The sequence below is a fragment of the Oreochromis niloticus genome, linkage group LG6 (genome assembly GCF_001858045.2).
Source record: "Oreochromis niloticus isolate F11D_XX linkage group LG6, O_niloticus_UMD_NMBU, whole genome shotgun sequence".
Classification (NCBI taxonomy): Eukaryota; Metazoa; Chordata; class Actinopteri; order Cichliformes; family Cichlidae; genus Oreochromis; species Oreochromis niloticus.
In genome coordinates, this window is record NC_031971.2 from 40,135,790 (window position 1) to 40,163,503 (window position 27,714).

At 40.3% G+C, this 27,714-nt stretch overlaps 1 protein-coding gene across 2 annotated transcripts in view; it reads right to left on the minus strand.

Moving 5' to 3' along the window:
* sorcs3a (sortilin related VPS10 domain containing receptor 3a) overlaps window positions 1-27,714 on the minus strand; it is a 241,040-nt gene that overhangs the window by 15,748 nt on the left and 197,578 nt on the right. For both annotated transcript variants that reach the window (XM_005470161.4, XM_019360519.2), the window contains 6 exons: window positions 20,546-20,732; window positions 14,343-14,476; window positions 13,541-13,664; window positions 12,942-13,054; window positions 1,572-1,703; window positions 1,376-1,475 (listed from right to left, as the gene is read on the minus strand). In XM_005470161.4, the coding sequence (XP_005470218.1) occupies window positions 1,376-1,475; window positions 1,572-1,703; window positions 12,942-13,054; window positions 13,541-13,664; window positions 14,343-14,476; window positions 20,546-20,732 (790 nt within the window). The remainder of the gene's footprint in view (window positions 1-1,375; window positions 1,476-1,571; window positions 1,704-12,941; window positions 13,055-13,540; window positions 13,665-14,342; window positions 14,477-20,545; window positions 20,733-27,714) is intronic.

The window sequence follows — 27,714 nt, forward strand, 5'->3', positions numbered from 1 at the left end:
GCAGTTTAGCCATTTAAATGAGCTGTGTTGGATCAAGGACACATCTAAAACCTGCAGGACACCGGCCCTCGAGGCCTGGAGTTGGACAACCCTGTGCTAAAGGGTCAAAAACTTCTTTTCTTTATAGTTGTACCCCGAACACTGTAGTATACTGTATATCCAGAACAATAATGACTTCCGAGATTATGTTTTTATCTTTAACATATGAAACACTGTAAGGCGTTGCAGCGTGAAATTATACTTTCTGCTGATGGGCAAAACAAACTGACAGTAGCAGGAAATCCAAAGATTCCAGGTGAATTTAAAACGGTTAAATGCACCAACATTCATTCAAAAAAGTACCCGACCAAACAAGTGTTCAGTGTGATTAATATCACACGTTATTTTGAAGAGCGCATTAACGTCTGTCGCTGAAGAAAAAGCCCGATGCATTTCTGTGACGGGTTTAGTGCTATGTGAGCCCGCCGCTAAGAGATGGAGGCACGCGTGCCGATGACCTTTCTCAAGCAGCTTGAAGGCTTTTTCAGACCTTTTCTTGGGAGGTGAAATATAAAGAGGGATCCAGCTGGGTACACCTCAATGTCATTAGAGTGCAGCACACCACAAAACGTCACAGAGCAGTACATGCCAGGCTGTTAATACCTATCACTTTGAGCTGCAGACAACTCATGGCTGTGTGCCTCCAGAGACTGTGCGCCTAATGAAACCAGCCAAGCAGTGAATATAAGGTAAGACCTGTCCAGCAGCGGGGCACAGGAGCTGCTGAGCAGTGCCAAGCTCCAAACCAATAAAAAAGTAGAGGTTTACAGTCTAGCCATGTTATTTACAATTAATGTGTCTCCGTGAATCAGCACTGATTTGATACGGGTGCATTTTTTTGACACAAGAGCATTTGAGGGTCTCTAATGTCAACCAGCCTTGATGCAAAACACTGCTGATGACTTCTTGAGCGATTCCAAATTCTGCCCTGAAATTGTACAGTGTTCTTTCTCAAGGACTAAATAATCAACATAATTATACTCAGTGTAACACTCATTTTGTGGTTGGATGGCTGTAAAAGAAATAGAACAGATGTTCAGCTTTTGATGGCAGGCATAAAAGATCCCTCTTCTCAAGGAGCTCCACTTAAAACCGAACCCCTCCCATCCTCGCCTGTGTTCTTTCGCCTGGGATAGACGAGGTCTGACAGGAATTTTAATTGGTGGACCAAAGAAAAATTCTTGTTGTCAAAGCACAGTTATTACAGTTCTGTTTCTCGGCACATGAAAATGAAAAATGGAACATGCGGGCCATAATTACATTACCCCCAGAAGTTAATATTATAGATGATGAGTTGATGGCAAAATTGAAAGCTATGACAGCAAATGTTTCTCACCCAGTGTTAACTGTGTGTTGTAAACGATCACCCTCACACCGGGCTTCAGCTCAAACTCCACCAGGTTTTGGTTCAGTGCACTTACAATTGTGTCAGAAGCCTGTTAAAACATACAACAAGGCACCGTTTTGTACGCACAATAATAAAGTTGGAAGAATTTGAACTCCTCGTGAATTTCACCTAGAGACACCCATACCCGCTCTAGCGCTTCCTCACTCTTTTTCTTGCCCTCTGATTGGTTCTTATAAGGCAACAGGAAGAGCTCAGCAGCTGTTGGCACTCCGGGGAACACCGCTACCAGGAGCTGCTCCTCTGGGAATTCGGCCACCTGTCACAAGATAGAAATATGTTTTTATTTACCATCACTGTGTGATACTGTGAAAATAACAAAAGCTTTATGGCATCATAAGGCTTAAAGTCATTGACAGGACTTCAAACACAGTAGTTTGGTTAAAGCTTCCGGAGTCTCGGGGATACACACAAAGTGTCCTTTGGCGTATCTAAGAGAGCTGCAGCATTAGATGCAATCCTGAAAGCGCTACGAAACAGTGCTGTAAATCACACGCCTGCCAAGAAGATAAGATAAGATGGCCTTTATTAGTCCCACAGGTGGTTAAATTTGTTTTGTTACAGCAAAAGTGCAAAGTTATGTAGCAGAAATTAGAAAACACTGGAATGCAATAAAATAAAATAAAATAAAATAAAATACAATACTATGTACAATAGAATAAAATAGAAATACAAATACTATATACAACTGAGTAGGAAAATACAAAAACACAAAGGAGGCCTCAACAAGGAGCTTTTACCTGCTGGGTTAGTGTTACGGTTAGTTTCACTCACTATTTACAATATTCACCGTTCACTTTGAAACAAACACCCAGTGCATACAAATGTCGTGCTGGGCGATCTTGACCAAGTGGCCATATGAGACTAGCCAGAAGCGAAACAGGTTAAAGCTCGCAGTGAATATTTGGGTGGAGTATGTTTAAAAGCCATTATGAAGGAGCTGTGAGAAGTGACTAAGATTTACATGAGAATAGATCAACATAAACTATTTTCACATGAAAATGTTGGACACTTTGGGAGAAACTGGTTCAAAATGCAGGCTGTCTGTCATTTTGAGAGACATGGTTGCAGAAAATTCATATATAATTAACAATATACAGAATAGACTATGCGTGATGAGAAAAGATAGCCAGAGGCACCAACTGTGTCATCACTTTGTATGCAAACTCCATCATAACAGTTCAGTCCCTGTTAAGGCGCTGCAGCCGTTGAGCCTCAACAGGGAAATATGAATTCAGCAGATGTGAACTGGGATCTTTCTTAAGTGTACTCCTGCTGGATGAACCCTTTGTTCTGCTCTACACCCTCTAGCACCCTCACAGTTTTAATCTGCCACAATGATGGACAGCCTTTAGAGTTTTCCATCATTTCCCATCAAGTAACAAAAGTCTTGACAACAGCTGAATTTTTTGCTGGTGACAAAGTTGTTAAGTATGCAATAGGAGTTAGTCTTTGTCACCTGTATTCGCACTGATGTAACTACTCAGTTTAGGTAGAGGATGCAGAGCATGCTGACTCGCTGTGAATTCACTTACTTGGAGAAATTGGCACAATTAACCATCAGACAGTATTGGAGATCATGAAGACCATTAAATTTCTAATTTAACTGTGTTGAATATTTGTCATCACTGGGTAATGTCTAGAAAATGTCACGACTGCAGTGTGAAAATGGCTGTAGGAAGGTATGTCTTGGGTTAAAGGCATCTTACAGTGAGACAATGCTAGCTTCATTTGGTGTGTGATTACTGCATTCGCTCCCGCTGGGACAAAAGCAGCTAGATTATAAAGAGTAGCAGTTACCAAGCAGCTCGGAATAACTACACACTGTAAGATAACACAAAAACATTTTATCTGCTGAACAGTTTCATTACAAGAAAACTCATCTGGCTTTACACCGAAACACTGCATATTACATAGTTATGTCTATTGTCAGAAACTTTAGGATTCAGTGTAATGACCCATCAGAAGATTCCTTTGCGGTCTTAAGATGGAACTTAATTATGTGTTCAGTCTCCCACTAAGATATAATTACCTGCCTGTGAGTTTCTGCTCAAATTAACTGGTTGTATTTATTCAGATCTTAAGCTTGAGAGTCAACAAGTATTTAGATGTCGATCATCCTCAAACAGATTTGTGTCATTATATCACTTTTGACTCTTCCCTTATAGTTTGTGTCAGTCAGATGTTAAATTTCCCTGTAGAGTGTTTTAAAGCTAATATGGTGGTGAGGGAAAACTACAGCAATGATTATTTTACTCTGACAACTCAAAAAGCCCTTTGAGTCATCACCTGAGTAGGAAAGCACTCTATTATTACCAGTGCAATTATATTTTTAAAACCATCATAGTTCAGAAACACTAAAGAAATAATCAGTCATATGAGACATCTCTATGAAGCATCTCAGTCTGTAAGATATGGACCACACAAAGATCCCATACTATGTGTTAATAGACCTCTCTGCATCGAATCATATCTGTTATTAATCTCTGTCTCTCTTCCACAGCATGTCTTTATCCTGTTTTCCTTCTCTCACCCCAACCAATCACAGCAGATGGCCCCGCCCCTCCCTGAGCCTGGTTCTGCCGGAGGTTTCTTCCTGTTAAAAGGGAGTTTTTCCTTCCCACTGTCGCCAAAGTGCTTGCTCATAGGGGGTCATATGATTGTTGGGTTTTTCTCTGTATTTATTATTGTAGGGTCTACCTTACAATATAAAGCGCCTTGAGGCGACTGTTGTTGTGATGTATAAATAAAACTGAATTGAATCGGGACAACATTAAAACCACTGACAGGTAGAGTAAATGGCTTTGTGCATGTCAATACAATACATTGCCTTGCTGAGAAAGCTGTGTCCTGGCATGCCAAATCTGATGCCAAATTCTCCTGTACCACTCATCTACCCATCTAGATTCGTGCAGATTAAGCTCATTCCTCTAAATAGCAAAGACATTCCCAAATCACAGCAGGCAGTGAGCAACTGCATCCCTGCTACACTCAACAACAAATCATCAGATGCACTGCATTCTGGTGAGGTTTTCCATGTCAATAGATACGTTATCTACTGCCCAAGACAACACAGCTCCCAGGATTACAGGGACACAGAAACCCTGATTTGGCATCTGGTCAGGATACCTCCTCGGCACCTCCTTTGGTAGGTCTTCCAGGTTTGCCCAGCTGGGAGGAGACCCCAGGGTACACCCAGAGAAAAACTCTTGCCTGGAATACCCTGTTAATCCTGCAATCACAATTTGACTTTGTGAAAGTGAAAGATTGTGGATTATTCGACGGGATACAGCGGATCTACTTCACCACCGGGTAGAGAGGGAAGGATTGTTGCCAGTGCCTGGTATCAGACACCCACCCTCACATCCCCAAAGGCCCAGTGTCCATGCCCTGATGGGTCTGGCCTGTGTGAGCCATTCAACATTATAGCATTAGATTATATTATAGTGGATTAGCATGTTTGCTATTAGTATTTACAGACATCATGCAATCTTTAGCATTTGAGGCAACCATCACCAGCATTCTGGAAAACTGACAGCAGAATAACTGTGTTCACTGTCTAATATTGTCCCTAACAGCTGTTCTGCTTCACAAGAGTCACACAGAAAGAGAGACAGAGATACAGATGGTGCTGCAGAGCTACAAAGACACACAAAAAGTGTTGACCTTTATCACAAGCCCATAAATGGACACACAAAACACTTTCCCAAGCATGACTTTTCAGAAAAGAACAGAGTGTTCATAGTGTACATAATGTTCGATGCCAGAGTGTCTCAGTTGGATATTTCTGCAATTTCTGCTCAGTTAAGTTTATAGAATGACTGTAGTCGTTTTAATAGAAATGCTGACAACTACTATTAGATGGTGTAAATGTAAGACTCAGGATTCTGGTATCTAAAGCAGATTCTAGATAACAAAGTTTTAATTGAGTTTTTGTGGGGCAGTGTTCACTGTTTTCAGCTGTTTTACATTAAATGTAACCAGAGATGTTTAAACAGTGCCTCCAAGTCCAAACTGCCCTCTAACCAATCAGCACGTATTCATTAATTACAGAGAACAGTTGGATGAATGCGTTTGAGCTGCAGTTTCTAGCCATGTCAAAAACGTATTTTTAAAGGGTCAATAACTGTTTCTGTTTTGTGTCCACAGAAACATTATTTTTTCAAGCCATTAGCTTTTAACAGTTTATGCAGTACAAGCAAGAATGGGAGGCAGTGCCCGTGTGGCAATCACTCTTCATTTTAGAGCCTTTGATGTTTTTATGTTTTCCCTCTGGCCTGGGGTGGACAACGGAGCAGGTAAAGGCAAAGCACATCAATTATCGAACAGAAAAATCACTATTTGAGTAACAAAGCAGTGGACAAATGATAGCCATGGGCATGTCTTGCAATGGGAGAAGAGGCAGTGGAGAGGGAGATAAAGTGAATGGGATGACAAAGGAGGCAATAGCCTGTGGGAAAAACAGAAAAAAATCAATGCACTTGGACCATGTTGACTCGCACAGCAATCTGTCCTTAGTTTAAAAATCTGGCGGATCATCTGGAGTGCTCCTTTTTTGATATACTGCAAATTCATCATGGATACAAAAATTAAATCGGGATGGTAAACAGGAAGAGAGGTGAGATCCTCAGAGAGGACAAGCTGCAGGGAAGTCGGCTCAATTTGGTTTGATATAAAGATTTCACAATGCAATATTTTGCAAGTTCATTTCAAGATATACTATTTGAAGAAGATAAACTCCAGAGGGACTCAGCACTGAAAGTTATTATCCTGCTACACTTTCACTTCTTTTTCAGCAACTAAGTTTTTGACTTGAAACGCTTTAGTTTAAATGTAAAGCAGATAACCTCCACTGACATTTCAGCGTTTTGGAAATGATTTTGTATTTGTAGCTTAAACAATATTTAAGACATGCAACCAGATGTTGACCTTGAATTACTAAAACAATAAAAACAACTCTTTAACTACTGTTGCCTCTCTCTCTAAGCATAAACATTGTTGTAGTAAAACTTTCAACTAAATGTTAACCTCTCTTTCTTAGCTTAGCATGTTAGCATGACACCTAAAATTCTGGCTGGTGGGAAGCTCACATGTTTTCCAGGTTGTTCAACAAATGAACATTTTGTTCTGATGACAGCACCTAATTAATTAGATTAAAATCAAGTGAAAGGTGATCTAATAATCTATCTGAACCTGAAGAAATTACTGGTGATACAGGAATAAGCAAAAAAATGGAACCACCAATGTCATACGAGTCATCTTTACTGGGTGTCACACCATGAGCTCATTTGAGGGACAGATGTTGCTTTTTGTTACCAGAATCTATTAAAAAGGATATGAAAGAAGTAAATGCAAATACAAACTTATTGCAATTCTTGTTTAATTCCAAAATTCCATCATATTCCAAAGCAAAAAGGAATATGATGAAATGTAATCAAAGAAAAATAATTAACCAGAAATGCAGATTTACTGTCGACTGCCATTGCTCTCCATCTACTTAATCACTACATTATTCTTTCTCAGCAACATTGTCCAAAGTTTGTCCATGGACCACCCCAGGTGCACAGGTAAGGAAGACGAAAAATACTCCTAAAAAACAAAAATAATTAACAGCCAGTTGTGGACTGGCCAAACGATATAACCCGATTCTTGTTGACAAACATCTGAGATTTCAACCCTGGTGTTGCTGTGAAAACGATGGTCAGGTGATCACCGACATCAGCGGGACTCCTCCTCTGGAGATGAAGATGGTACTACCTTTCATTAACCGAATATTTCAAAGATTTTTCAAAGATTTTCTTCACTCATAAAGCCTCATATGCATTCCAGTCATTTGAAAGTAAGTTAATTGTCAACATCACAACTGAGAGCAGATTCAAATGATGAGAGTATCACATCAGCGTGGATGGTTTACCAGGCTTCAGATGGATAAAAAAAAAAGATAAAAAATCAGCGCCTCTGGGGAAGCAATAAAGAGACAATAGCTTGATAGCTTGCATTAACCTTCGAGGGAAGCTATGGAGGAGGATGAACACTGTAAACTATATGAGTCTGAGCAGAGAAACGTTAAGGGAATATGAAAGGGGGGTGGCTAAGGAAAGACAGAGTGGACTGAAATAACCTTGATTACTGAACGCACGTTCAGGAACAGCAGAAGCGCCGGGAATGAAATGAGCCTATAGGCGAAGAGTGCAAAATCATGACATGATACATTCGGCAGTGGTGCACCTTCGTTAAATGGACCTTGACTTTAATTGCGATTTGTTCTCTTCCTCATCTCCTATTTTATTGTTTGGGAGTTGTTTACTATGTTGAAATGCCATCAGTTGTGGACTGGCCTGTGTCTCCACCAAGACTCCTCAGCCATAACAAAATGGAGGAAAAATAACCCTTCCTGTCACCACTTGGACGATATGTTTGTCTGGAAATGAACTTTGTGTCAGATGCAAACACATAAACAGATCTACAGCCCTTTCACATAAACAAGTATCTGATATGAAAGTCTAACAGCGTAATACGAAAAGATGAAAAGTGGCAATTCAGACACTAGTGTAATATAATGGAAAAAGAAAAACACATATAGCAACTGTCGCTCTACTTTTTCATTTGGATTTCACTTCAAGGCGAACTGCATGGTTATGTATTGTAATCTTAGTTCTATGATTGATGACACAGCTCTCTAATGTGTACTATGGCACTGAAACTCAGCATGTGATAAACCGAGTGCACCAGAGTTCTCGGTGTGAAAGTAGAGTAATTATCCTTCTCCACATCACAAATGGCCCATTTCACTGGAAAAAAAATCATTCTGAATCAATTTATTATTATGAATTCAGACTTTTGATTCTGCATGTCATGCCTCAATAAAAGCTACCCGTAGGCCCAGACTACAGGAAAGACAGGCGTTTGAGCTGTGAACACAGTGCAGTCAAGTGTAGGTGGTAACTGTGATGTAAAGGAGGAGAAAAGCATTTGAAGCAGACACTTGACATGACTCACAATGAGGGAGAAGTAACGCAGAAAAACATCACCTGCGGGCCACTTGTGCTCCCACATTTCTTCCACTGTTTGCACAGGTCTAAATCATACTGTATCAGCATGACTTAGGACTGATCGTTTTTCTTCACTGTTGGTTTAAAGGTGACGTTCTCAAAACATGTAATTAAAACCACAAATAATATTCAACGGTAAAGGTAATCTGAGGCAATGCATCTCTTTACTGCTGCTTAACAGAACATTAAAATTAGTTAATTAAGAAATATGTTTTCAAACCACAAAACTGTTTAAAATCCTGTTCAGAATACTTTTATTTATATACCACCAACTCACAACAACACTTTTATATTGCAAGCTAAAGACCTCACACTGTTTGAGGCAGAACTTGTCAACAATGGGAAGGAAGAACTCCCCTTTAACAGGAAGCGACCTCCACCAGGGCCAGACTCAGGACGGGGCAGCCCTCCGTGAGCAGACGATTTGATTTAAGACAACTTAAAATTGTATTGCCAACATCTGTCATTCTGTGTTTAAGAGAATTTTAAAAAAAACACCACAACAACATTTTTTTGTATTTAGTTATTAATGTTGCTAACTATTAATATTCATTATTACCAGTGTTGGGACTAACGCGTTATTAAGTAACGCGTTACAGTAACTACGTTATTATTGTGGTAACGAGCACGGTAACTAGTTATTATGCCAAAACCAGGAACGCGTTACTCGTTACTGGGATTTAGATAGGCTCGTTACTCGTTACTTCGTGTGGTGGATATCGCGGAGCTTCCACAGATTCAATAACATTAGCAAGTGGTGGAGGCCAGCAGGTGGATGAAGGAAAAGGGAGGCAAGAGGAGAGACCCGAGGCGGCCGCCGGTCCGCGTGTCAGGTGAACTGAACTTCAGGTAAGAAGTTATGACCTGCAGTCTATCTGGGTCAGATATAAACCAAGTTTAGGTGGAGTTTATTTTCGGTATGCTGACATTTTCGTACTGCGTGCTAGCTAGCATGACGGAGTTTCTATACAGCTGTGTGGGTGCTATGTTACTGATGTTGAACTTTATTTTGTTCATACGGTTAATTATTAGAGTTGCCAACCGTCCCGTAAAAACGCGTTTCGTACTGAGGTGAAAAGGAACACAGTTTGTCCCGGACTTCAGCTACAATGAAAAAGACACAAAGCTGAAGCTGCACAGCTGCCTCTTCTTCTCTCATTCTCTCCTCTCCTGTTTCTACTTCAATCACGAAACTGATCAATGATCAGCTGATCGGCTTTTCTCTCTTGTTTATTTATCGCCCACTTTGCGCCAGAAAGAGGAAACCAGCGGATGTCGCGTTAAACAACAGCAGCACGTTTAAGCTTGATCAGCTGTTGTTAGAATTTATTTAATATTAATTTCTAGTATCAGCTGATGTTTGCTGGAGCCACAGCTGTAAAACTGCTGGTCATGATATCAGTTTGGTTATCTGGTGAGAGGGAAACATGCAGATGAAACCAGGAGATGTCCTTACTGAATCATCAGAGCTGAACAGGTGATGGAGAAACAGGTTTACCTTTTAGGTGACATGAATGAGTTGAAGGGAAGTTATGAACTGTTTCTGAGAGACAAATAACACCAGGATCCTTTTCTAAGTAGCTGACAGCTGGTAACTGTGCAGGGGTGGATCTAGCAAAGTGTTGCCAGGGGGCCAGGTAGGGCATTAACAGGGAAAGGGGGGGACAAGGAAATACTTTTCTTTATTATTCTCATTTAAAATGTCTTTAAAAAAATAATAATTATCTGAGTCTTACAACAAACAATTGATAGATTGATACATATATACCATCAGAACAGTGTACATCACTGTCACAACAGCGTTTATTTTCATTCAAAGGCTTTATGATTTTTCCTATAATGGTGGGCCGGTCTCTAGTCAAAATGCCCGGGACGATTGTTTTGTCCCAGTCCAGCTCTGTATGCAGCTCATCTGCAGTCTGGTGTTACCTACATCTTCCTATTCAGAAGGCAGAATTTCCAAGTTCTGAGTACAATCAAAAGCACCACGACTGCAGTTTTTGTGTTGGATGTAAAAAGCAGGCTAGAATCATGGCGGCGGTCAACGACGGTCCAGGCGTGGGATTTCTCTCGTGGAAATGTGCACATTATTTTTTCCTTTCTGTTGGTAGGTGGCACAGTGCACTTGTGGCATGTAAGCAAGATAGAAGACTGACAATCTTGCTGGGTATCCAGTTACAGAAGCAACACATTAACAAGAGAATTCTGAGTAAAACCAAAGTTACTTTCCCTAGTAACTAGTTACTTTGAAAGTAACGAGTAACTTGAAGTAACTGAGTTACTTTTTTAGAGAAGTAACTAGTAATGTAACTAAGTTACTAATTTAAAGTAACTTACCCAACACTGATTATTACTGCTTATTATTATTATTATCATTATTATTATTAAGGAAATATTAACTTTATTTATAAAGCACTTTCAAACAAAGTGCTGAGTTATTTGAAGATAAAAGATAAAAAATAAACAATATAAGTTAAAAACTGATAGTAACTAAAAAAGTTATAGACATAGAATTAAAACACATAGGTAAGATAAGAACCTCTGCAGTGTCAAGTGATAAAACTTGCCTGGTTTTAACTATGTTCCTTAGGTGATAAAAGGCAGTCCTTGTCTTGTTGTCTCTTTCACATGGGAAGGGGGGGTCAAACCACACGGCCAAGTTCTTTACCTTGTCCCTGCAATTTATGACACAGTCATCTATTTTCAAGGTGAAATTTTGGGACCTTCTTCAGTATTATCTCCTAGTATTTCATTGGACAACTTCCTTACTGGAAGCCCTTTCCTGATCACTTGTATTTGCAGCTGCAATTTCAACACATGACTAGACTAAAAACATCAACAGCTTCCGAGGAATGAAGATATGAACATAACTTTTACTGTTTTTGCATGGAGGAAAAAGAAGACAGAGTACTAACTGTTCCCAGAAAAGAATCAGCTCCACTGCTGCTAACACAGTATTAGCTGTCTGGCAGCATGCTAACATGAAGCTAATCGCGCAGTAGCCACACTGATGTCTGTTGACCTATGACCAGCCGGAGCAGGTAACACAACCCTGTTTCTACCACAGAATCACTGTGGAGATGTTAAATCTTCCTGGGGCCGTTTTCTAACTTTGCTGTTTGCTTTGTATTCAAATTGAAACACCAAAAGAAAAACTTTGTGAGTCCTCATTAGGACAGGAATGTGTATCTGTATGCGGGACTGTAGCCTCGGGTTTATAGTTTTAACTGGTGACTATTTGACATTGCATCTCAGGGACAGACATCATAGTAATACATAAAAATAAAAACAAAGTCACAAGGTCGAAGTCTAGCCTCACGGGGTCACTTTATTCGACTGTTTTAGATTGCTGAGAAAAAAGGAAGGAACGATTAATCCGACTGAGCAGCAAGCAAAAGGTAGAATTGAAATATGAACTTTTTAAAGATTATAAAAAGGTAAAAGTCTAAACTTCAGACATCGACACCATTTCTCACATGCTGAAATAGTTTAATCATGAGTGAATTAACACCAACATCAACAGAGCTCTATTTAACTTTGGTAATTAGTGAAGTACGCAGGCTTTCAATCGCTTGAGAAGACATCAATAACTGCAGTGATTTATTTAAGAGGGAGTCAAGTTGGAACAAATATAAATAACACAAGTCTGTCCGCAGGATCGTTAATATCAGTTCAGCCTTAACTGCTTTAGTGGAGTCTTGTTATTGCTAATAAACACCACGATGAAGAAAAGCTAAAAAACTCACTTTTAAGGCAAATTACTTGAAGCGAAACTGCACAAAATTCACAGCGAATGCTAAAACAATCAGCTCGTAAACACGGGTCTGACTCTGGGGTTATCCGGGTTACACACGAGCTCCCCTTGAACCACTTTAAACGTTCCTCCAAAGGCTCCCACCTGCAGCTCCAAATGCTCGATACGCTGTTAAGATGGCTAAGAGCACAGCAAAAAAATGCAGCACTCTATTCATGAGCTGTGAATGGGGAGATGAGTAGCACTTAGCAGTGATGGGTGAGCTTCCCACACACACACCGAGAGCACTCGCACACCTCCTACGATCAAGTGCGCGCACACAAACACACATTAGCCACAGTGACAGGTATCGTCACTCCTTGGTCTCCTAGGCTTGAAGTTCATTTTCTGACTTTAAAATTAAGAAATCGGCGCTCGTGAAGGCGTCTCGGGAGAGAAGGAAAGCAGAGTCGTCTTCACACCTGTCTGATGATGAATCACGGGGTGGCTGAGGGCGTTCTCTCGCTGCACCAGTGAGCCCAGAGTATTGGACCGCAAAGGGGTATATGAAATAATTGAGAAATAGCAGGATGAGACAGAAAGTAGGAGTAAAGAAAAAACGATGGAATGGAAAGAATCTCAAGATGGAGAAATGGAAGGATGGAAGGGAAGGAAGAGAGAAGGAAGCAGAGAGAAAATGAAAATCACTCACTTGGAGCAGAGCCTTCTTAATTACTCTCCCCACATCCTGCCTCCACTCGGGTATGTCAGGGTTGAACTCGTCCAGATTAGGGGAGAAAGATAAAAGTAGAGATTTGAAGAATTCTGTCGAGGAGAGTCGGGGGAGAATCAGCCATTAATTCACTCCCATCCGAAGGCATTATTCTCAGTGAGCTGTGCCAACTGTCATTTTGCTCAAGTCGAGTTTCAGGTAGTTAACACTTGATGAAAAGAAGAGGCTTTCTCATATCCCCCGCACTTCCCTTTGGCTAAATGTACCAGATGCACTTCTAGATAATTAGAAAATGTCACAGCTTTACGCCAACCCATTCTCTGGTAATAAATCATTGCATTTTACAGATACTTGCTGCTGGATCACTTCATTTTAAATGAAGACATATTCTTTAGAGGTTCCAGCAGTAATGTGATATATTTTAGTCAAGTAGGAGCTGTTTTACACCTTATACAGGGTAAAAAAAAAAAGAAAACAGTAAATTTGGAGGACTTAGATTAAAAGTATTTAACTGCCTTCCATTAAACTGCAGTTATGTGTTGTTTCCAGCTCTGGGAGCACAGTTAACAAATACTGACCTTTGACTGCTATAGTCTTAGTGTCCTGCAAGATGGTGTTGCTGGCAGCCACCTGAACAGTTATGGTGTGCATTCCCTCACTCTGAAAGGTGTGCGAGATGCTTCCATCCAAAGTTATCACAGGCTGCAAGCACAGTTTTTAAGTTACAGGTAAACATAGAAATCATGTCCTAATTTCTTTCCAAGTTCAATGTGTAACATTGGTGAAACTGCATACCATGACACCAAAATCCCTCATGAGGAGGAACATGAAGTAGTATGTTATAAAAACTGTAACGGGTACTCATTTATAAGTATACACAGTGAGAGTTTAGGCCCTACCAAACACAAGATGACTAATATTATAGTGATAGTTTCGGTAGTAGCTTAAAAGTGTTGTTTCTGCTTTAAAAAACAAAACAAAAAAGCATATCCAAACAGAATCAGTGTAATACATATACTCTAACAACTCCAGCAACTGTTACCATGACCACATCACAACAGATATGGAAGAGGAATCCGGTCTTTAAGTCTGACGTCACGAGAGGACCTTTCAGCTGAACGTTAACCTGAGCGTGCTCTAAGCACATGAGACATGTTCTCTCATTTTTGAGGACTTGGCTCTGGATCTCTCTTTTGTTGTTTTATTCTTCTTAAACATTAAAAACACTTCTCAAGCACAGATAAGAGCATTTATATTAAGCAGTCCACTAACAGCAGCACTTACTATACAGCTTAAAAAAATAACAACTAAAATCTAAATCGCAAGCCACAGAAATTACAATGAAAATGTCTTTAATGAGTCTTCCTTTGCAGACGTTACCTCTGTATTGTTTCCTAACCACCAGAAGTAAGTGACTGTGCGTGAGTGGCTGGGTAAGACCACCGCTGTGATGTTCACTTCCTTGTTTCTTATGACCACAAAGGGAGCAAGAAGTTGGACATGCTCCACTGGACCTAAGAAAGAAACAGGACAGACGAGTTGATATTGTACACGGATTCAGTTAATGAGGCACACTTCAGATCGTGCTTCTCACTCAAATACAAAAAAGCCAGTTGGTGGTACATGGGGTGCGAAGCTTGTTTAGTGCGCTCGGGTTTCCTCCCACAGTTCAAAGATCTGCACCTGAGGTGAATACATCTGTCTCTGTTTCCCAGTCTACTGTTTGTCTACATGTCTGGTGTAGTTTGGGTAAGGACACACTCGCATCCCAAAACTCTAGACAGAATAAGTGGGTTAAGAAAAATGGATAAATACAAACACTGTGAAAACAAATATCATATAAACTCATAGTGAGGAACTCTCAAGCTGCAGCTGAGTGTCCGTTACTACGACGTGATGGATGAAAATCCTCTAAAATGTAACACCTCTACTTCTGTAACCATGTTGATGCAACTCAATCCAACATTACTGAGAAAGTTTATCTTTATGAGCACAATTAAACAGTCGGGGACTTTTTATGTCACTTGAAACGAGATAATTGTTACATCTTTCAGTGTAACAATCAAATGATGTAACAGCTTCTAAGTAATAGAACCCCCCCTGCAGTTTATTGCCTAATTCTATACTGCTATCACTGCAATGCATGTCAGACAGACCTTCCCAATTAGGCTGTGCGAGTCTGCTGGCAGGTGTAATGAGACTGCCTAATAGGTAAGACATATATGGCAGCCTGTTATAACAATGCACACGCTGCGATGGCAGAAGATGAAACACTGTACGTTCGTGTGATCTTGTTCTCATTCATATTCATCTTTATTTCTTTATCCACCGAGTTGTGACAGTACATTTCTTAATAATGACTATGTCAGTAAGTTGGGTGCATGTTTGTTTTAAATTATTCCAGCCTTGTATATTGGAGAGAAAATAATCAGCAAATGGAAGAGTTTTCTTTCTGCCTGCTGTGCTGTGTTTTTAAACAGTTGACAGAAGTAATTGCTTTCTCTGTGGCAAAACAAGGTTTTTAAATAGAGTTTGCATTTCTGCACATTATGGTTTGATAAACTGATAAGTTGAATTAAACAGTTCTATTTTTTTTGTCCTTTATTATCTCCACACCACAAAATCCACTTTTTGCACTTCTTTATAATCCTCTAAGGGAAAATTCAGTTTTATTTATATGGAACAACAACAGACATCTCAAGGCACTTTATATTATAAGCTAAGGACCCCACGGCATCACAGACAGAACTCTAATGATCCAAAGATGCCCAGTTGGATAACACTCATTTATATTTATGTACACTTTAAATTATTACAGTGAAGGTCCACCTGGGTCTATTCCAGAGAGCAGGTTAAACTCACTTTGAGACTGATGCTCATGTGAACTATGACATAAACACAGTAAACATTTATACTAACGCTTTAAGGAAGGCTTGACTCGCTGCAGTCGTCCTCTAAATGAGAGCAACTCAGTAAAGATTACCGTCTTAGCGTTGCGATAGGAAGAAGCAACCCCGGTGACAAAATGATTGCTGAGGTTTCTCTGCACAATGTCTCATCTTTTCCAGCTGTTCCACTCATCTTCTCCTGTGTAATGTCCGTCCTCCTGCACTGATATAGCACTGAAAAGCCTGCCTGGGCGTTTGAACCCGGCTGAGCGTGCCAAATTGCCAAGACTGGGAGGTGCGTGACAAACTGGAACCCCACCAAAGCGGACCATGTGCTAGCACTTGTAATGTAAGTTTTGCTGTTTGCAATTGCCCGTACAAAACATAAAGGCAAAGTTTTAAAAACGTCAAAACCACACTTTGTGACATTTCTTAATTAGCTTAAATCTTTAAAAGATCTGTGGAGTGATTTGGAGGAGGATATACCAGATTTAACCTGTAGCTACACACACTGCCTGCTTCCATCAAGCTACGTGACTATTAAGAGACACAACTGACATGTTTACTTGGATAGTTTGGAGAAAAAAATCTTTTCTTCCTGCATTTTAAATTTCTGACCAATCGTCACAGTGTGCAGCAGTTAGAGTTCAACAAAACTGCAGCTGAGCCAGAAAAGTGAATGTCTTTAAATACAAACCCTGCTTTCTATAAAAAAAAAACAGGAGTGGACGTCTGCTGCCTTCTTTTAATAAGTTAACACTATATATTTTTTTGCAGTTCTAGTTCTCATTCATCTGACTTGAATTTTCCCTGAAGAAAAAAGCTCTACTCCTAATGTCTCATGTCGTCAACTGTGAGATATTTATTCTGGTGTAACGTGACAGGAGCAAACTTCAGGTGACAGCTACTGTCTGTGAAAATATAGATAAAACATATAGTGGGCAAACAGATAGTTTAGCTATTTTTTGCACATATGTAACATTATTGTTTGACAGCAAACTGAACCACTTCACTCTGATACTAGTGCTGACGAGCAAAAAACTCTCAAAAATGTTGACACCATCATGAATTTTTTGACATAATACCTTCTGGGTAATACTGCAAACCTCCCCACTAAGAACCTAATGGGACCTGACAGGGGTCTGGGATGGTTTACACTAATCGTAGAGATGAAGTTTCCTGCCATGGACAAGTGTAATACACCATTTTTATGGAAAAACTCCAACGAAAGGTTCGTGTAGTGCTCATTTCTCCAAGGCTTCTATTAGCGCTCATCCTCTTTAAGCAGAACTAATCTTTATCCCCAACTTCAGATGCTGTGTGTGTGTGTGTGTGTGTGTGTGTGTGTGTGTGCGCGCGTGTGTGTACTGTATCTTTGTATGAATGAGAGAAGGTGAGAAAATCGTTTGGTATTAAATATGCTCAGCTGAGAAATCGTTTGTAGTAGTTTTTGGCGTTTCTCCCTGAAAGCATCACCTACACTGTGAAATACATCCAGCTGAAATTATTCCTGTCAGAAATATATAAATACAGCACAGGCTGGCTGACACGTCAGGGTGGCAAGAGGTTAAATTAAAATTGACTGAAAAACATCAGCAAAAATAACTACCGAGACAGAGAGACAATTCAACACTTACAGAAAGCAGCTTGAATAATTTCCATGGAAAGTTAAAGTGATACACTGTTTTGTTGCTGTCTGAACAGAAGCTAGAAGGCATGACGATCCAGTAATTTGTTATTTGTGCTGCTGCGTAAAACCTGCTCCGCTTTAAAAATAATCCATTGTTGTGATGCCGTATCCTCAGATAACTGCCTATTAGCTGCAGTGGCCTTAAAGGCCCACTTCTCTGTTTGTTTCTCCCCACAGTAAAACCTTGCATAAGCAAGTTTATTATGACCTTTTTCCCAAACTTGTTTATCACAGCTGCTGTATTACATAAGCCTGTATAGGTCAGCACAGTTCACTTCAAATGAGTTTAGTGTGGATCAACAGTGCGGTTGCCATTCAGGTGAACGTATTTTACCACCTGGAGCTAGGTACCGTGAAATATACATCTGAAAAAACATTTTACTGCTGATCAAAAAAATGCATTAAGTGACTTACTTTCATTTAATGTTTTTTTTTTTGCCGATGCCCAAAAGGACTGCTATATATACCTATATACCTTTATATATGGTACATATATTTATTACTTTTTAGATTAGCCATTTTTATATTTTGCTTGTTGCACGTTATTGTATTTTGCACAACTCTGTTGCTTGTGAAGCTCGCACACAAGAATTTCACTCGCATGTACTGTACCAGTGTACCTGCACATGTGACATGACAATAAAGGTGATTTGATTTGATTTGATTTGCATCTGACCATCCATCCAAAGGCTTTCTCTCATTTATTTGAAGGCAGGTAGCAGCGACTTTCTACAAAAATCCCTTCTATTACCTGAAGGCCTCTCTTCCATCCCCAGTATAAACTGAGCAACACTACATCATTAATATGAACCAACAGCCACGTCCCAGCATCACTGACTCTGACACAAACGTCTTCATGTCTCTTCACTCTTTTGTCTAAATAATTTAAAAAAGAAAAAACAAACTTCTTCTTGCTGCTCACCACAGCAGATCATCTTCCTCCATCTCACCCTATCCCAGCATCCTCCTCCTGTGTCACACCAACCCTCTGATGTCCTCCTTCACTACATCCCTGAAACCTCTCTGTGGTTTTCCTCTATTCCTCCTGCCTGGCAACTCCAAATTCAACCTCTCTGTCCATTATATCCGCAATCCCAGCTCTGCACATGTCCAAATCATCTCATCTCTCCATCTCAGCACCTCCAGCTCAGCCTCCCGTGTTTTTCCCAGCGCTACCGTCTCTAAACCATACTGACTGATGGCAGGTCACACTATCATCTGGTAAACCTTCCCTTTCACTCTTTTCTGATATCCTTCCTCTCACTCGTCTCCACCCACTCCACCCTCTCTTCTTCACCTTTCTCTTGTCCGTTGCTTTTGACGGTCATCCATCTTCACTGTTGCAGTTGTCTCCCTGTCATTCTCACACATGTACATTCTCACATATCACATTGAGGTGACTGTTGTCATTATTTGGTGTTATATAAATAAACCTGAAGTGAATTGAAAATCAAATTGAAATATTCTGTCTTGCACCTACAGCCTTTGATTCCTCTTTTCTCCAGAGCATACCTCCACCTCTCCAGGCTCCCTATTCTCACTACAGATCACGATGTCTTTGGCAAACGTTAGAGTCCACAGAGACTCCTGCCTGACCTCATCTGTCAGCCTGTCCATCCCCACTGCAAACAAGCAGGGCTCAGAGCAGATCTCTGATGTAATCCCACCCCCACTTTGAACCCATCTGTCACTCACCACACACCTCACCACCATGTCACTGTTCTCATAGCTGTCCTGCACCCCCCCATACTCTGCGCTTTGCTCCTGACGTATTCATGCAGTACCACAGTTCCTCTCTTGGCACCCTATCATACACTTTCTCTTGATCTGCAAAGACACAGTGAGGCTCTTCTGACCTCATCTACATTTGTTCATCACCACTCTCGAAACAAACATTGCATCTGCAGAGCTGTTTCTCAGCAGGAAGTCACATTGCTGCTCACTAATCATCACCTCTCTTCTTAACCCTATAATGTCCTTTTTATCATATTTGATACATGAGTTTCTGGGACCTCTATCTCTATGATCAATACTTTCCATAATTTCAAAATGTTATGGACAAAACTCTTTTTTTGGTCTAAAATTAACATTGTTGTTAACAAAAAAGTTGCCAAAAATGCCCAATGTATCAAATGTGATACAAAAAAGATATAATAAACATATAATAAAAATACATCTCAGAAAACATCTCCGTTCCAAAAAATCCAAATTTTCTTGCTATTTTTTATGGGTTGGATCTTACAGGGTTAACCTAGTATAACGGGGCCGTCCGGCTCTGTTTCACTCTTCTGTGCCACCTTTAGAAGTCAGTCCAGCAACAGGCATTTGAAACGCAAGCAAGACCGGGTACTTTTCTTTCAAAAGAGATGTTTAACGTTGTCATTTTTATGATCTGTGATGTAAACATCTACATCCTGGTGTAACCTTCTTTCAACCTTACTGTTCAGCAAATTTTATCAATTTCATTTAATGCTATTTAAATTTCAGTGCTGGTGGGTGAACTCTGATTATTATATCATCTTACCTAACACAACTTTAGTGGGTATGTGTGTGCACTGTACCAAATCAATAACAATAACTAAATATGAGCACGTCTGGTCAGAATAAAAGAGAGCTTTTAAAATGAGATTTTACAGACCGTTCAGTTTGTAAAGTCTCATTCTGTTTCTACATTATAAACATTTTCCCATCTTAACACACTGTATACAGACAGGAAACGCATCATTAACTGATGTTCATGGATATACTCATACACATCTGCATTTACCAGTAATGCTTTGTGGCCTGAAAAGCAAACACAAAGTAATAAAAGTCTACAAACACTCTGCTTCTGGGCACTAAGTTAACTGCTTTGAGTGCAAACTAAAAGTGGACTCAGATGACGGCATCGACAGTTTTGTCTCTTATGTCGACTGCAATGGTGGAACAGAGAGCGAACAGCAGCAGAGGGGCTTTCAGTTGAAAGCAACAGCACGCGTTGTGTTTGTTACAGTGTGGACACTTACATGTGACGTGCAGATAGAGTGTCGTGGTGTCGTAACCGAGCGTGTTCTCTGCAAACGCTGTGACACGGAATATTCCGGCAGACTTGTAGATGTGTTTGATCCCTTCCTCGGTCCAGCTCAGATTGGAGTATGAAACTGCTGTGCCGTCACCAAAATCCAGCTGGATGTTGGTCCGCAGAGAGTCCCCCTGAAACACAGCACAGCAGTGTTTCTTCAAGCAGACAAACACTTTTACTGAAATGAGTTTTGCGGTGTGGCTGCTTTACAGGGAAGAGCTGCATGCAGCCGCCAACGCACAGAGCTAAACCGGTGCCCAACTTATGATCACTTTTGAATTTGTGGAATCAGATTGAGTTAACTTTTGTTTATGTCTAAGTTGTAAAAAGTGATTGGGTTGAATTTTGGTTTATATTTTACCACAAAATAAACACCATATATTTTTGAAAGAGCGTTCTGAAACAAACCACCCGATGCCACCCACGGTCTTTTCTTGGGAGTATTTTTGTGTTGGAACAGTCCTGTAGGTAAATTTGAAAATATTTAATAATTAAAATAAAAATAATTAATAATTTAAAAATTTGTGTTTCGAATATAACTCCATTAGGTTCTGTGTTATTTTCTTTATTTTTGTTAAAACACCAGTTAGATCTAGGCATACAGGTAAACCACAACACTGTTAGATAAAACAGTGTGGCTTTAATCTGATTTTATTAAAACGAAGGCATCTTAGACCATATCTCAAACTTAAGGTGCATGAGCACACTGAGAGAAGGAGCACTTCGTTGACCAGGCGCAGGAGCGCAATCAAGCTGCAGCATGGTGCAAAGTGCTAAAAGAGATTGTGAAACTAATAACACAGAATGGCAACAAAGTATCAGCAGGTGAGGTTATTTGTGCTTTAACACTGACCAATCACATCCAATTCATGGCCGGGAAGCAGGCTGTGAGTGAGTCAGGAGAGTCTGCTTCCCTGAGGAGAGAAGGCTGGCATGGGGCGGATTCAACTAAAGCCAAATATAGTTCATTAATCTAAAGCACTTCAAGTATGCTTGTGAGGGCAAATTCAAAGTTTTAGGGGCTTACATTTCAGTCTGTTCTAAAAGCACTTGTAAAGAACTTGTTGTTTTTTGGTGAAATCCTAGTTACGAAAGATGAAATGGAACAAGTGCCATTTTTATATTGTGCTGATTTAATGACCCGTCAAAGTGCTTTAAATTTACATTTAAAGACAGTCCATCTGGGTACACATTAAGTGCTTTACCTCATATACATATCATCTACTTCACATCGATGGCTAATGCAAGTCTTTGAAGTACGTGGAGGAACTCATGCAAGCAAAAGGAACACACACAAACCCCATGGAGAAAGGCTCCGCCCACGAGACCAGGAGCCTTTCTGGTGTAGTGCAAAATGACCATGATGCCATTAGGATGAAGAAAAGGAGATAAGCTTCAATAATAATTATAAGTGAAATAATAAGTTTCAACAACCTACTAATAATCCAAATAAAAAAACTGTGATTATGATTGACTGTGGATAATAATCACATGATTGAATTTCACTATTTGCATAAATAAAGAGAGAAAAAGTATGCTTGTTCCTGTATGCTGCCATAAGACACACCCAGTGGCTGAATGAATGGAAGTGCCCAGCATTTCTGGCAGCAAGATGTCAGCAGCAGATCCTGTAAAATCCCACAGATCAAGCTGACCAGCTGCACTCCTCAAGCCACCTCAGCGATGCTCCCACCAGGCTGTCTGGCACTGATGATCCGGCTGTTTGAAAAGTTGCTTTACATCTTTTCACCCAAACATGATGACTATGAGAACTGATCCAACATCCAGTAATCTGTAGATCTCGATAGCTACCATTGTTACAAGTCAATCGGTGCTTCAAACTTTGACCTCAACAAAACATTATTTCAGGTATGTTGAGAGCTGCCAGCCTTTCTTTAGCTTCTTCCACAACACCTCTCTGACATTTAAACACCACCTTCATGTCCTTTTCTATGTACTTTATAGTACATAGAAAAGGACATGACAGTCACTATATTGTGTCTGTTTATTTTCAAGTATTACTTCACACAGTTTCACAAATGTTCTTTTACTCATTTCTCTCTTAGATTAAGAGCACTAGTCTTTCTCTCTTCATGTCACTGCTTCCTGAAGTTTTGTCTGACCAGTTTAGCAGAAAGACTAGTTTTACCAAACAATAACTGATGCTCTTTAGTTTGCTCAAATTTTGTAAATAAAGAATTCATTTGCAGAGCAAACACATAAACATTCTGCTATTAAAGGCTGAAAAAAGATCATTCTTAGTCTCTTCGAGGCATCTTTGCAGGCGGATGATTTGTTGCAAGTTAACTCATGAGTGAAATGACTTCAAGGTTTTATTTATTAATATATTAATCATATTGGATTGTATAAAAGTGTTGTATATAAATTATTTTCATTGCTTTGTGGCACGTGCAGCAGAAGAGGCGAAAAATAAATTTTGTATGCACATGTGCGTTTGTGTTGTGATCCCGTCCCGCCGTGTTTGCCTTTGCAGGATGTGCGATCCTTCCGCTGCCTGCACGGTTTCCTCCGAGAGTCACATCTGGCACCGTCGGCGGATAAACACACAGCGCAAGTGTTGGTGGCTCCAGCTGCCACGGCGACCAAATCTGAACTCATCCTCTCAGGCCTGTGAAGTCAAACTCCCAGCCTCCCCTTGGCACACTGTAGCAGAAGGCAACTGGGATCTTAATTTGTAACACAGCATTAGCATGCCACCTCTGCCAAAACTCACATTAGACCCAAATAAATCCATTGTTCTCTTTCCTGCTCCTTTACTCTTTCCATTCCTCACTACCAGTCACTCCTTTGTGTGCTTGTGTGTGTTCAAACACAGGAGGTTTGGTGGGCTTTTGGGGATTTTTCATGTCACTCTGTCTAGAAAATGAAATCTCTGATAAGTGGCTGGAGAGAATAGAGAAAAGCTAAGAACAGGGTTTGACAGCACGGGTATTGTTTAGAAGTGTAATGAGCTGGCATGCAAACAAGACTCGGGCTCGGTGGTGCTGATGTCACTCAGCTCTTCTCGGCGTCTGCTGGCCATTCTGTTCACGCTCCTCGCTGTATCGGCCACAGCGGGATTCGCTAATCTGCATGAGAGCAATGCTGACCCGTCTCTCTAAATGTCACTCTTTGTGTTCGTGTATCTCTCAGGGTTGAACAAATCCAAACACATCATGGCTGGAACCTTGGGACTGTGGGTTTGCACTGTAAGCGCTGCTGTATGTGGACAGGGCTTTGGATACATGAGACCAGCATTTGTTCAGGTGTGTGTCAGACCTGAATCTACAGTATCAGCGTGCTGTGTGACAACAAAAGCTGTGAATTGTTTTGGAACATCGCCCGGGTTATTTCTGACAGCAGAGTCCAGGTCACGTTTCCTCTACAGTGGATTCATGTTTGCACTGTAATAATAAGACTAGACAAATTCTAAAAAGGCCAGTTAAATAGAAAATTTTGCTTAATTGGTTACAGCAGGGACAACTGTGAGGAGCGATACAGTTTTACATTACAGACAGACCTGTGAGGTGACAGGTACAACTCCAAAGCTCCAAGAATCCTTTCAGGGGTTTTTTGTTTCAAAAAGCACCAAATGTATAAAGTTTATTTTAAATAGATAAAACTGGTAAAGACTAAACAATGGAACAGTAGCATTGCAAGAATGTGGTCCGATTCCAGAAAGACTGATTCATTCATTTTAGTCCTGAAATACAATCTGAAAGTGATGCTACTAATAAATCCAGCTGCTATTTGTGTAAGCAGAAAGCAACCTTAAAATCAATCTGTATAGGTGATGTTAATGGAAATCATTTGGTAATGACGGTAATGCATAACATGCACTTAGCATGGGGGTCGCAGAAAGTACTAATAATGCGAGCAATCAGTTATTCCTTCATGTGCTCTTTGTTTCACAGTAAAGATAACTAAAAGCATTAAAGTGCACAACAAGCAATCCAATCAGTGATGCTGACTGATGGATGTTATGCATATTGGGTCTGCTTGTGAGAGGTCCGTCTGAATACGAACAAGAACAAGTCATCATGATCTTCTCTTAGTCTGAATTAAATTAACTCTACACAGGACAACAATGTGTGTTTTGTGTTGTTTTTGTGTAAAACACTATTAGAGCAACTGAAATCAATAATTTATTTACTATAACAACAGCAACTTATTCTGCTGCCCCCAAGTGCTAGAAAAACTTTTAACAAAAACAATGAATGCAGGTTTATTTACCATATTAATATTTTACATATTTATACGTATGGAGATCATTAAAGCACTACACAGATTTTTGTAGAATGTATATTTTTTGATACTAGCTAAACAAGTCAGGGCAAGTACTCCAATTGTTGTGACTACACAGAGCTTCAGAATGAGCACTGCAGTTAATATTTTAGCTGGAAATCCTCAGTAGTCGTGGCTGTCATGTTCGATATTCACAATGTTTGTTGGCAGGAGATTCATCTGGCTTTTCCACTGGGGCAGAAATGGATTTCGCAAAAAGATAACATGAGCGAGAACAACCGTAGAACATTTTCTCCCAAATGTGACACGATTGTGAAACAGAGAAGTGGCTGATAAAAATTCAGACTGACAAAACAAGTGTTAGGCAGATCACAGGGAGATTATATTAACCCAGAAGGAAACACAGTGTGATCACTGAAAGCCACTTTTGGTGAGAATTGAACTTTTTGTAATGTAGTGATGGATACATCAATACAGTAACCAAGGACAAGACTAAAACTTTATATCAAGCTGACACAAAGTTTCAAGTTTTTATATCTTATGGGGGCAATTAGAAAGCTGCAACAGAACCTAAACAGTTAAAGGAAACAATGAAACTGAAAACAGTGGCTCTCTAACACATGCTGTCACCAATCTGTCCTCTCCAACTTAAGCACAGAGCTGGCGAAGCCTGGGTCGGAAAACTGAAGCCAAATCTGATTCATGACAGCAATGAACCAAGAGGGATGGCAGTTTATCCAGTCAGTCCTCACTTTGTGCCGCCATCTGATATAATCTGTCACACTATGTTTTATAAATCTAATCAGTCAAAAAGAACCCAGTTCCAAAAATATTGTGTAAAATGCACTGATTTGCAAAACTCATAAATCCATATTTTATTGCCAATAGAACAGAAAATATATCAAATAATTAAAGTGAGACATTTTACTATTTCATGAAAAATATTAGCTCGTTCTGAATTTGATGGCAGCAACACGTCTCAAAAACGTTGGGACAGGGTCAACAAAAGGCTCGGAAAGTAAGTGGTACTTTGCTGGATGAACATTTTACAACTAATTAGATTAACTGGCAACAGCTTAGTAACTTGACTGGGTATGAAGAGAACACATTAGACTGTTTCTCAGAAGCAAAGATGGAAGGAGGCTCACCAATCCGCAACAAACTGCATCTAAAAATGATGGAACAATTTCAGACCAGTGTTCCTTGGTATAAAACTCTTTGGACATCTCATCGTTTTCAGAGAATCTCTAGAAATCTGTCTGTAAGGGACAAGGCTGAAAATCAGTATTGCATGCCTGTGATCTTGATGCCCTCAGGGGGGCACAGCGTGCCATGGAAATTGCTGCATGGGCTTGGGAGCACTTCCGCAAATCATTTCCTGTGAACCAAATTCACTGTGCCATCCACAAATGCAGGTTAAAGCTTCATCATGCAAAGAAGAAGCCATATGTGAACATGAGCCAGAAATCCTGCCAACTTCTCTGGGCCAAAGCTCATTTAAAACGAATGGAGGAAAAGTGGAAAACTGCTCTGTGGTCAGACAAATTGAAATGTATGATTCTTTTTGGAAAACATGGATGCCACAGGCTCCAGACTCAAGTAGAGAGGGGCCATCTGGCTTGTTATCAGTGCTCAGTTCATAAGTCTGCATCTCTGATGGTGTGAGTGCATCACTGCCTATGGAACGGACATCTTGCACATCTGGAAAGGCATCATCAATGCTAAAAGGTTTTAGAGCAACACGTGATCCCTTCTGTGAGAGACCTTTCTTTGGGACGTATTATACCTCATACTGCATCTATTCCAGCAGCATGGCTTTGTAGCTGTGTAAGCATCTGGGTGCTGAACTGGCCTGCCTGCAGTCATTTCAGTTCAATTCAGTTCAATTTAATTCAGTTCAATTTTATTTATACAGCACCAAATCACAACAACAGTTGTCTCAAGGCGCTTTATACTGTAAGGTAGACCCTACAATAATACACACAGAGAAAAACCCAACAATCATATGACCCCCTATGAGCAAGCACTTTGGCGACAGTGGGAAGGAAAAACTCCCTTTTAACAGGAAGAAACCTCCGGCAGAACCAGGCTCAGGGAGGGGCGGGGCCATCTGCTGCGACCGGTTGGGGTGAGAGAAGGAAGACAGAATAAAGACATGCTGTGGAGTCCAGACCCCTAACCAGCTGAAAACATCTGGAGCATCATGAAAGCAAAAGCAGCAGCTAGAATCATCTGACTAAAAAAAGTAGTGCTGAGTTTTTGAAGGAGGTTCGAGTGTATGTATGTAGACTATTCAAAGGAGTCTGCAAAGAAAAGCGTCTGGACTTCTTTAAGTTGCTTGAAGACGTTTCACCTCTCATCCGAGAAGCTTCTTCAGTTCTAAGGTCAAATGGCCATTTGACCTTAGAATTTGACCCGAGAAGCTTCTTCAGTTCTAAGGTCAAATGGCCATTTGACCTTAGAACTGAAGAAGCTTCTCGGATGAGAGGTGAAACGTCTTCAAGCAACTTAAAGAAGTCCAGACGCTTTTCTTTGCAGACTCCTTTGACTACGATGACCTGGATGAATGAGAACCTTCACAGACATATGTAGACTATTGTTTGTGATTGTATGAGTGAAGGCCCATAAATGTCCAGCCTTTTCAGAAGATGGTAATCAATGAGCTTGCTGCAGATAGAAATTGTTTATTTTCGAACAACACAGTGGACAAAAAATTAGACATCTTCCACGTCTGAAAGGTGAAGCCAATTCAAAACAACCTTAAACCTGCATTCTTCCTAATGGCCAACAGAGGGAGACTTCCCTGGTTGCAAAAAAGGACTTTGGTCTTATAGAAGACTATTGGAAAACCACCACTGGCTCTGTTTT